General features: G+C 33.8%; 1 protein-coding gene across 6 annotated transcripts in view; it reads right to left on the bottom strand.

Moving 5' to 3' along the window:
- The window catches only part of LOC126979532 (myrosinase 1-like), a 116,595-nt gene extending 113,721 nt beyond the window's left edge, over positions 1–2,874 (bottom strand). For 5 of the 6 annotated variants that reach the window (XM_050828871.1, XM_050828872.1, XM_050828873.1 and 2 more), the window contains exons 1-2: positions 2,786–2,874; positions 937–1,073 (exon numbers count right to left, since the gene is read on the bottom strand). In XM_050828871.1, the coding sequence (XP_050684828.1) occupies positions 937–1,073; positions 2,786–2,820 (172 nt within the window). In that variant the 5' untranslated portion in view covers positions 2,821–2,874. The remainder of the gene's footprint in view (positions 1–936; positions 1,074–2,785) is intronic. The other variant, XM_050828874.1, reaches the window with a different exon arrangement.
- Positions 2,875–12,702: the final 9,828 nt, after the last annotated feature.

The following is a 12,702-nucleotide window of genomic DNA, read 5'->3' as shown; positions in this document are numbered from 1 at the left end:
TAATGGTGCGCCACCGAGCTCATACACTGTAACAAGCGGTTTTTTTTCTAGTGTACTTAATATGAAAACATTTGCTTGCATTTAGGATCATACAATTTAATAGGCACCAATCTTTTATACCATTGAGATCACTTTGAGCAAAAGCAGCATCAGAGGCAGAGTTGATAACTTTATAAATTTTTAAATCATCGGTGAAGAGAGATTTTTTAGAGAGAGACCTTTACAATATTTGATATGATTGCTAACGTCATTCACAAATATCAAAAAGAGCAACGGTCCTAGGTGGGATCCCTGGGGAACACCAGATCGCGCAATGTATGAAGTAGATTCAGTGCCTCCTACAACTACTGACTGAAGTCTATTTTGAAGATATGACTCGAACCATTTCAGTAAGTTATCTCTATCTGTAGATATTATATTGGGAACGGCCGTAAGTAAGTTGTGCAACGACACAAAGTATCCAACAAAATTCGTTACTTTTGAAATTGATTTCTAAGGATTTTCATTTGTATTTTCTAATGCACCAAAAAGTGTATATACATATATTAGTAGACAGTATAAATATGTTATTTATGTATAGCGCAGTATCGTACCTGATTGAAAAATAAATAAATACAGTGACATTAAAGATCGGTATTGGATTAATAAAATTAATTATTAAAAGCCCACGACATCAGTGAGCAAGTGCAGGTCCACAAACAAAACAGAAATCTGACAAAGACACAAAATATTGTTTTCGTCTTTTTCATTCAGTTTTTGTATGTGATCTTTTTCGCACACGATATATTTGTTTGTCACATCCATGTAGGACTTCATCCTAGAACCGGAATTACTAAATTTATTTTCCTCAAAACACATTTCGTATCATTGTTATTTTCGAAGAGATGGCCTTGTTGCTAATGCTTTAAAAAAAATTGACGATAACAAAATAAATACCTCCTTGGTTCCATCCTCCTTCAACTTGAAATGCTGCTGTTGCTGCACCAAATAAAAAATCAGCCGGAAAACTTCTATTTTGATTAAACTCTTTGTTTGTGTGCTTCAATTTGGCGGCACTTGTTATGTAAATGAAACTATAAAAAAAAAAACAATAAATTATTTTTAAGCCGCGTGTATCACTTATTATATTAAAAAAATACTTTTTAAGATATCTATAAAAAATAATTTGCCATGGTCATCCATTTGACGAAATAGTTAATGTTGAAATAATAGTTAAACGCATTTCAATAACTATCTAACATTAATAAATTAATGTACATCAATTTGCTATGAAACGTTGCTCGCATTTGTGCAATGTCAAAAATCAGATACTTATATAATAAAACAATCTTTTTTTATAGCTCTAATAATCTCTTTCACCTATATATGTAAAAATGAACCCCTATTTCTCTTGGTTACGCTTAAACTTGAGAACACTTTAACCGATTTCATTCAACAATTTTTAAAGATTTCTAATACTTAGTAGAAGATTTTTATTTAAAAACAAATTAAGAATATTTATTTTTTATTTATTTATTACACTTTTTTGACACCACATTAACAAAATATAACTTAATTACTAACATACATAATTACATGATATGGTGCAAATGGCGGCCTTATCACTATATAGTGATCTCTTCCAGGCAACCATTTGTAATACAATAAAAGAGAAAGGCAGTACATTACTTTTAATTATTATAAGGTAAGAAGTGTCAAAAATATAGACACATATAATATATACTATACTAAAATATAGATAAATTTATATAGATGATATATTGTGCAGAAACAACAAAAAAATTAAAAAACTTAACGAATACCTTTATTATAAACTTTTTAATGTTAACTTAGCCCCAGCGTTATTTGAAATAACTAATAACTGTGAGTTATTTGACAGTAAGAGACAGATCGCACACTGCCAGCTCAGTAGACATAAATATGTCTACTGTGCCGCCAGGCTTAGATAATAAATTAATTAGTTTTTGCTGTACAGAACAACGTCTGTCTGGTCAGCTATTTAAATAAAACTAGATAAAGTGAAGATTAAAGGTACTAGCTGGCCCAAACGACGTTCTTCTGTCGTAGCAATAGTTAATGGCAACGGTTGCTTTGGGTGTAGGTGGCTTGGTTAGTGCGTTGAGGGTTGAAATTTCGAAAGATTTGAACATATTTTTTGAACAAAATCATTTAACAGCTACATCTATATATATTAAAATGAATTGCTGTTCGTAAGTCTCGCTAATACTCAAGAACGGCTGGACCGATTTGGCTAATTTTGGTCTTGAATTATTTGTGGAAGTCCAGGGAAGGTTTAAAAGGTGAATAAATATGAAAGTGTTCGGAATTAAATAAAAACAACAATTTTGTTTTTCCATCGATGTGTAGGTATCGTTCAGAAATCAGAAAGAATAGCTCAAAATGAATAACTAATTAGAATTTTTATATCTTTCCAACTTTCTCAGCAGGTAAAATATAAAATGAATTTTAGCTCAAATAAAATTTGAAAACAATATTTTTATGAACGATAAATCATAAGTTTTGACATATGTCTACGCGGACGAAGTCGCGGGTATCAGCTAGTAATATATAAAAATATCACTACAATTCTTAATTTTAAAAAATACTTTCAGATATTAATAAAAATAAATGAATAGAAACAGTTTTTTGGGCAATAACTTCATAAGTTAAAGCTTCAGGGTTATACAAAAATGACAGATAAAAATAATAAACTGTAAAAAATAAAAAATAGTAACCCTATTTTAATTTTTTTAATAATTATTCAATGTAATGAAACAATACTCACCATAATAACAGTGCTGTTTTCCCAAAATACTTCATCTCGGCACTCCGATGTACGTTTGTTACAATTTATCTAAACGATCTTTATATACACTTTTTCAATGATAAAATATTTCTTCGAATAAATTGAATAAAGATAGGATAGATACTAGGAATGTTTAAGAGGACATATATTGCAAACCTTTTCTGTTCAGACTATTTTTTAAATCTCTATTAACTTCACACTCCAAAACAATATGGCAAGACTTTCATTTTTTTAAAAATGAAATTTTGACATAATTATATTGCAAACCTTTTCGGTTAGGACATTTTTTTAAATTTCTATTAACTTCACACTCGAAATCAATATCAACTCTCATAATCAACTCTCTACCAATGGGAGACTCCTTTGCACAGGATGCCGGCTAGATTATGGGTACCACAACGGCGCCTATTTCTGCCGTGAAGCAGTAATGAGTAAGCATTACTGTGTTTCGGTCTGAAGGGCGCCGTAGCTAGTGTTTTTGTTAGTGTTAATTACTGGGCAAATGAGACTTAACATCTTCTGTCTCAAGGTGACGAGCGCAATTGTAGTGCCGCTCAGTTTTTGGGTTTTTCAAGAATCCTGAAGGCACTGCATTGTAATGGGCAGGCGTATCAATTACCATCAGTTGAACGTCCTGTCGTCTCGTCCCGTATTGGCATAAAAAAAAAAGTATATGGCAACCTTTTCGGTTAGGACATTTTTTAATATCACTATTAACTTCACACTCCATAAACAATATGGCTTATGGCAACAGTATTTCATTTAACAATATGAATGAATACTTGAGCACATAGACAAAATAAAGTCAATACTCAAACTTAAGCTCTCAGAATAATATATTTAAAACTAGCAATTTTGTTAGAATGTTGACCATTAATTTAATATTAAATATTATAACATTAAAAAAACAAAATATATTTGATAATACCAATGGGTTGACAATCTCTGATTGGTACTGTTATAAGATTATGTTTAACTTTGAATGTTATATCATTTTGTCATTTTTCATTGCTTTATCTTCTAGTGCTTCCGGCCAGTAAGTGAAGCTAATCTTGTATTGAGTACAATATTTTTGTTTTGAATGTTTTTTTTAACGTTTGAATTTAGTATTTTCTTTAATTAACGCGAGTATTACATATTTAAATAAAAATATTTTTATAGGATTAAAACGCGTGTAATTAATAAAAAATAACATTGTTTATACATTAGATTTTGCATAAGATTTATTATAATAATTAGTTTTAGTTAACCTCACGTTTCGAGACGGTGTACCGTTTTCATTACTGAAAACGCGATCTGGGATGGTCTCGAAACGTTCGGTTAACGAATATAATAATAAAAATGTAACTATTACGCAAAATTTAATGTAAAAACACAGTTTCAATAAACAAGCGTTTTAATTCTTTATCCGTAAGTAGTGAAATTACTAGGCAAATGAGACTTAACAGCTTATGTAAATAATATAATAAAAATTGATCTCCTGACTGCAGATCACTAATAATCAGGGTCAATTAAGAGTTTCGATCATATAAGCACAGTGGATAATGCGAATTATGTAAACCATTCACCAGTGGGAGACTTCCTTGCACACGATGCCGGCTAGATTATGGATACAACGGCGCCTTTTTCTGCCGTGAAGTAGGAATTTTTTAGCATTATTGAGTTTCGGTCTGAAAGGCGGGGTAGCTAGTGAAATTGTTGGCCAAATGAGACCTATCACCTTATGTCTCAAGGTGACGATCGCAATTATGGTAGTAGCGTATAAATTACCATCAGCTGAATGTCCTGCTCGTCAGGGTAAGTTGTAATAAAAAAAACCCGCCCCGAACGTGGACATTACGTTTATGGACCAGTACTGAAAGTGCCTATGAAAATGATAAAAAGTGAAAAAAAAAATAATAATAGTAGGATGAAACCCCTTGGAAAAGGAAGAGGAAATAACAAAATGAATGGAAAATTAATTATGGGCAATCTGAGGTCGGTTTTTAGTTAGGAAGTTTTTAGTTTTTTATTTTTATCTTCCAGAAAATATTTTTTTTCCACGAAATTTGCTAAAAAGTTACCCCAAATACTCTGTTTTTTTTATTTGGCATATTTATTATTTTGAGGTCACAGAAAAATTTTGTTTGAGGATGAGATTTTTTTTCAATTGAGCAACATTTTAGCAAACAAAATAACCGTATTTATGCTCAAAGCTCTAAGGAAGCTTCCCAATTAGTCGATAGAGTGCAACGTGGGCACTATCCGACTTCAGTGATGGATTGGTTTGGTATTAGCTATGAAGGAGTGACTGAGCCATACTTATTTCGAAACATCGGCACAAGTGTATCAAGATACCATTCTTGAGAAGGTAATGAAGCCCCAAAATAACACCATGTTCAATAACCAAGAATGGTTCCAGCAAGACTCGGCGCCGGGTCATAAAGCTCGGTCTACGCAGTCTTGGTTGAAATGAACGTTTCGGACTTCATCAGAGCTGAAGACTGGCCGTCGTGGAGACCTGATCTTAAATCGTTGGATTTATGGTCAGTTTTAGAGAGTACGGCTTGCTCTCAACGCCATGATAATTTGGAGTCCCTAAATTAATCCGTTCGATTGGCATTGAAGAAATTTCCCATGGAACGACGTGCTTCTATTGATAACTTGCCTCAATGTTTAATGGACTGTGTTGCAGGCAATAGAGACCACTTCGAATAAGGTTTTTATATCTTAAATTGTTTAATATTTATGTATTAAACTAACACATTGTAAAAGCAATAAATTTTATTTGCAATAGAATTTTAAATACTGAAATTTATGGCACGATTCCTTATTATAAATGTATATACGATATAACATTGTAATCCATATTTTTATATAAAATGCCCGCTGAGTTTCTTGCCCCCGTTCTGCTGGTCTGAGGCAGTCTATTTTAAATGGGTGGTGGTTTTTGACGTTCCATAAGTGATTTTGAATCCTATTTTGATTAAAAATATTTGAATTTGAACACGGTAAGTTTAATGCACAATAACTGCCAAAATAGATGATTTAGATTAGATAGACATGATTTAATATTTAAACACGTTCACTTCGTGCGTGATATGAGTTTAATGCACAATAAAACTGGTAAACTAGATTAATCCTTATATACTTAGAACATACAATTGTGCCGTCTACTTCAACTGTAAATTTAGTTAAAATCAAGCAGACTGATCAGCACCATTTGTCCCGTGCGTTTTTTTTGCGACCCGACAAAGGGAAAGGGCTACCCTCATGCGTGGTAAATGTTCATGCATACCAGTGTAGCCTTAGTCTACGTGATGAGGGACTCACGTAAAACCTAAGTGCCTCCCACTAATAACGACGTGAGGTTGGCTTTGGGCAAGTGCCCTCTAAGCCTTCATCGAAAGCTACCTTCTCTCGGGGAGAGAGAGAGCCGCAAAACCCCGTGCGTTTCTCCATTTTATATACTTTTTGTGACGGAAAACGTCAAAACCATTCGAAATATTTGAACAAATACGAACAGCAACTTCGACAACGATCAAAACTTATTCTAATAATTAACAAAAACACGAGTAAATTATCTCTACTCAACATCTCGTCTTATTATGTGTCTGTTGAAGCTAGCGTGGTTACTTACATCACGTAGTTATACACATCTATGGTATTTTTCTTTAAGAATCTCAAACATGGCAACTTAATTTTCTCAAATTTTACCGAATTTTGATAATTGATATAGAGTAATTTGTCGTTTTACAATCTTGTGGACGAGATCGTTTGTCGAAGATATTTTCAAGTAACTTCGCTTACTGCTTAGATTAAGAATTGATCCTTAATCCTATATCTTAAGCTTATTAAGTCAATTGGGGTTCTAGATTAACGTTAATGAGTAACAATTAATCAAATGAGAGAAGTTCAATGCTTAATACAAAACAAATTTGTGTTTTAGTCTTATTGAATTACATTCTGAGATTTTTTCTTTTGAATATGTAGAGGAAATGTGCACAACGTTTTTTTAAACAAATTATTATATAGTATGAGTTTGTGCAATCACTGCAAATATCAGAATCAGAATAATTATATTAAATGTGGTATGCCTAAAATACCTATTTTCCGTTGTTTTTTTTTTGTTGTTCTTTATTGGAAGCCTGTGGCCATTATTTTTTAAGTGAATAGTTGTTTTGAAAATTTGTTTAGATTTGGTAATTGAATTCAAATCGAAACTTTCAAATTATTTTTATACTTTACTATTTTAGCTTACCAATAACTAGTCTTTTTAATTTGCAGTCAGTAAAATGTTAAAATTACAGTTAACCTTGATTCATTGACTGCTGAGAAATACAATTTTGTGTTTATTGTTTTATTCAAAATAATACAAGTAAATCAGTGTTACAACAAAATAATCAGGCTTATTCTTGCTACATTTTTGTTTGTCTGCGCGACAAGTCAAGTCTTCGACGAGTATTTTGTCACTCGTAGTGTGCATGCCAGGGTAAAAGAGAAATTAGCCGGCGTAGACAACATTTCTCTCGTCGCAAGGTATCTCCAGTTGCGCATGCTAGCCCAGCTGGTCCGGTCTAACGGACATGACATCGTAATTCTGAGCTTAAAACTGACGGCAGCAGTGTGTTGTAGCCACAGATCACGGAAAGTTCTGAATTGTGTGGTTGTACCGCGTAGTCCTTTCAGTGTAAGTCGTAGCGGTCCCGTAGAGTTCAAAGTATTCTTAGCAGTTTAGTAGAAATAATCCAGTAGCGACAACTGGCATAAATTCTTTGAACTATGCTGATATTGAAGGCAGCAGTGCGGGTTGAGTATAATAATAATAATAATAATAAATCTTTATTTGTTGCAAAGAAAAAATAAAATTTTGCTTAAAATTACCCTCGAGTGGGCTTAGTTGCGCGTGAATCGCATCTTTCGTATCGAAGTAAGGACAAATGTTACTAAGAAAGTTTTCAGCTCTTCACATAGATGGCGTTGAATTAAAACTTTAACTTTTTCATTGGCAATGTCAACGAGCAAGTGAATACAATTTGTATTATACATAATTTAATGTGCGATTATTTACTGTTGAAGTATTGTAGTGTGAACAAGTACATTTTCAGTCCGAATTTTTGGAAAGCCACATTTAATGCCAAAAAAAGAAAGGGAATGAGGAAAGGAGAAATGCTCTCAATTTATCAGCCAATCACAGTGCTTAAAACTCGTTAAATATATTTTTAATGAAAAAAGTATAAGGAGTGCCGCTTGCGCCTCTCTCCCCAAGAGAAGGTCACTTTCGATGAAGACTTGGTGGGCACTTGCCCAAAGCAAACCTCAGGTGTGAAGTGGGTAGGCACCTAGGTTTTACGTGAGTCCCACATAACGAACGCAGACTTAGGCATCGTTAGTATGCATGAACATTTACCACCTCCCACCCGTCGTTATTCCAGAGGGTGGCCCTTTCCCTTGTTTAGGCGCAAAAAGAAGAGAAAAGTGCTTGCACCTCTCTTCCCTAAGATATGGTCGCTTCCGATGAAAGTTTAGAGGGCACATTGCCCAAAGCATTCCTCAGGTGGTGTATAGTGGGTAGGCACTTAGGTTCTTACGGGAGTCCCACATAACCAACGCAGACTTAGGCTGCGTTGGTATGCATGAGCATTCACCACCTCTCTCCCGTCAATGGGATAGGGATAACCCCTTTCCCATTGTCTGGGCGCAAAAAAAAAGATGAAATTGCTATCGCTCCAGTCCTCGTTCATGTGAAATTTAACATTATTTATAAACTCCTAACGGCCCAATCCATTTTCCGCTTTAAGGCTTTAAATTGCTCACTGGTGCGTCAGGAACGCAGACTTTCACCGGGGCTTAGAGCTCCCCACCATCATACAACACAAAAAGTGCTTGTCTGAAACTTTCTTTAAGTCCTCAGACAATCACCCTTATTCCCTGATTAAGGTGGCAGCGGATAAGGTCACCCCCTCCTTCTCGTCGCCATATCAGGAGGCCCAGAAACGCCCTCACCCCTAAACTAACTCTCATCTGACCTGGATCGCTTCTTGGCATCCGGGGATAATCAGACGCATTTCATTCACTCAACTCCAGTTTGTGATCATCCTTCTGGTATCACTAGTCGCAATTAGACCTATGCTCCCAGCGGATACTCCATAGGGAGTGCCGCTTGCGCCTCTCTCTCCCGAAGAGAAGCTCGCCTTGTATAAAACTCAACGGCTTAAAAAAAGTGGCCGTTGACTTTTTGTATGTTCATCTCACGAGCTCGACTTTTTCCTAACTTATAGTTTAGCACCGCTCTAGTGCCACATGCACCGTACTAATATTCATAATGATTGAAATAATATTTCGTCGCTTTGTGCCGAGGTGCAGTCCTGCACAGCGCCGGTGTACCTAATGCGTTGCGGCCTTTATTTTATTTAAAATTACTGTACGACCTCGTCAGCGTATTAGTAGTAGGTACTTATATTAAGTTGAATTTAAAATGAAATAACCTACGATTTAATGAACGGATACATTCAGGTTTAATTATTTTAATTTCAATTAACGCATAATATATTAATATATTTGTGCGTATTTCTTGTAATCATGTACATTGTCAGTAAAATATAATATATTTTGTAGTCGATGCTTTGGATAACTATTTTGTTATTTACGTAAGAAATACATATTATGTTCCTCCAAAGTGTTAGTGTTTGTTACCTTCACAATATCAAGTTCTATTTTATTTATAGTGTTAGCGTAAGGTTTGAGTAGAGTGATATTATGTTGATTAATTGTGCTCAAGTATAAATAATGAACTTTAGTTTTGTTTAATGAAGAACTTGCAAAATTGTTTGAGTGCGTGAAGTTCATAGTGCTGACGAAAATAGAAATCCATCCATTTTTACTTTTATATTATATATTATTTTATATTATGACCACTTAGTGATTCTTACCTCGTTTCAATTAGTTTGTTGAAATATACATTTATCTTTGAAAAAGCGTTCATATATCGTCAATGTAAATTGCAAGATAGATGCATCGGAGTGTCGAGATGATATATTTTGGGAAAACAATACTATTACTATGGTGAGTGTTGTTGTTAACATTAATAATAGATACCTATATATCTTATTTTTATATCTTTTACAGTTAATTGCTTTTCGGTGTTTTTGCATTATCATGAACTGAAACTATTAGACAAAAAGAGATAACAAAATATCTTTTAATTATTAAAATAAGTATAGTGATAATTTATTATTCTTTCTGTAGTTTGATGCACATAACAAGTGCCACCAAATTGAGGTACACATACAAAGGATTGAAACAAAATAGAACTTTTCCGCCTGAATTTTTATTTGGCGTAGCAACATCAGCATTTCAAATTGAAGGAGGATGGAGCCAAGGAGGTACGGATTTTATTTATTATTTTATTATTATTTATTTATTCTTTTATTTTTAGAGAATTAGCAATGAGGCCATCAGCTCAACCATACTTTTGAGTTTTTGAAGTCGGTTTCTCTAACCGTAGTTTTTTTTTATTTTTTGCTTTTTAGTGTTACTAAGCAGGTTTCTATGTTGCCATAAGATTTCATTGCTTTTTATTGTTATATATTAAATAGTAAATTTTTTTTAAGTAGCTATGTGTAGGTCTACAAAAGGTTCCGCGTGCCTTACATTAGATCCCCTATTTCACGTTCTTTTGTTCTTCTTCTTTTACTCTTTCTCTTCCTCGTCTTCTTTTACCATCACTTGGGTACCATTCTGTAACTCACTTGCACCATTAACCCACTTTATCTAGCAGCACGTGTCCTGCCCATCTCCACTTTTGTTGGTCGGTTCATTTGATTATGTTGTTTCGTTTAATTTTATCATTTAGTTACGTAACTTTCCTCGGGACAGTCTTTCTCATATTATTCTGTCATTTTTAACATAGAAGTACTAACATTATATTAATTACATCATTCACCAGACACTTGGCTTTTTTAGCAAGTGAAATTAGCCACAGATGTCCTTACGCGCCCTTCTTAAAGATGTAATCCCTAAACACGCGCCGTAAAATGTTTGATATACATACATATACATACATACAAAATAGTTAACAATTATGTCAATTGTACGGAGCTACTCGGTAAAATATCTTTCACCCTACCTTCGAGGCATCTGCCTAAAAGTATTCATAATACATTACATACATACATACATTATACATAGACAAAACTCTCCGATTATCAGAACTGGTGAACAATATAACATGCTTGTTAGAAAACACCCAAATGGATATATTCAATGAGTCACTTAGCTCACTTAAAAATAAAATACTAACATACTTTAAAGTCATACTATAAACCTAGTAACATAAATTAATTTTCACATTTACTTTCATTTATACTTAGTTATAAAACACTTACTTTAAATTATTTATTTAATTAAATTGCGTTACATGCGACTTAGTTACTAAACAAAATTGTAGTACTAAATAATTATCACATGCACCTCGTAATAAGGCATAGCAATGAACGACAGAGGGGCAGACATTCAAATATATTTTTCCTCTAGGTATTCATTAATAGAATAGTAAAATTTTTCCAAAAGTAATTTTTTCAAAGAGCTTATGAATTTTTTAATATTGGTTTCGGCTTTTAAGTGTTCTGGTGACTTATTACAAATTTTAACTGACATTGGGAAGGGACCGGAACTGTGTAATGTTAATTTAGATTTAGTTTGCATAAGATTATTTTTATAGCGAGGTGTGATATTTAATTATTATTAGTCAATGCTGTGAATTTCTCTTATACGTGTGCATATTAGAATTGTAAATAAATTTAAGTCAATATATTTTGTAAATGTATTATTTTATTTTTATTTTATTTATTTATACTTTAATAAAACGGCGTAAGCCAATTACAATATTAAAGTAAGAATTAATTGCAAACTAAACATATTACACAAATAATAGTTAATAAATACAAAGATTACTGTAAATAACTAACAATTAATTAACATCCAACTACCGTTCATCCATTCCTCTCACAAAAACGCAAGCACTCTGTTAAAATCGTCTGCCATCCATCCGCAAATAAATCACAAGCAGGGTTGGCTTCGAGAAGAGCGTTGAGAGCAGAGAGAGACCTCGGTATAGGTGAGTTGGTGCGAGCCACAGTACGATATGTCGGACTCGCGAACAATCTATGCCTGCGCCTCGAACAGTAATTGTCCGGTACAAAGATTCTACATAGCTCAACATGCAAACTCGGCGCATCTATATCACCTCTGAGAACTCTGCACATAACTGTGAGCTGCTGTCGTTTTCGCCTAACCTCGAGGGAGTTGTAGCCTAATGTACCCAGAAGAAATTTTGTGGGATACATATAGGGGTAGTATCCATGCATACGTTTGTAAAGGTACCTAAGAAAAGCTTTTTGCACGTTTTCACGCAGAAGGAGTACATAAGTACTTTCATGTGGATACCACACACACATAGCTGTTTCTAGCTTGCTGCGCACTAAAGCACCAAATAAAAGCTTTATGACTGAATGTGAAATCACCAGAATTCCTCAAAATAAAGCCTAAAATTCTATAGGATTCCTTGGCCAGAGTGGTAATATGATCATGGAAGGTTAACTTTCGATCGAATGTGACACCCAGGTCTTTGATAGTTTCTGGTCGAGATATCGAATCACCACCAATTTTTAATCAAACTCAATAGAGAATTTCGGTCGAAAGTCAACCGTATGGCATTTAATACGTCCAAATGTCATGGCATAGCATTTGGACGTATTAAATGCCATACGGTTTCTCAACCTCCACTGGAACACAGCTTGCACATAATTTTGGAGTGCCATGCAATCTGAATCAGATTTGATTTCTTTGAAGAGTTTCAGGTCATCAGCATAGACCATATATACTGAGAATTATCAAGAACATCTGGAAGATCATTT

This window comes from Leptidea sinapis, chromosome 3 (assembly GCF_905404315.1).
Source record: "Leptidea sinapis chromosome 3, ilLepSina1.1, whole genome shotgun sequence".
Classification (NCBI taxonomy): domain Eukaryota; kingdom Metazoa; phylum Arthropoda; class Insecta; order Lepidoptera; family Pieridae; genus Leptidea; species Leptidea sinapis.
The sequence above is the reverse complement of the archived record's forward strand: the minus strand, read 5'-3'. Positions and strand labels throughout refer to the sequence as shown.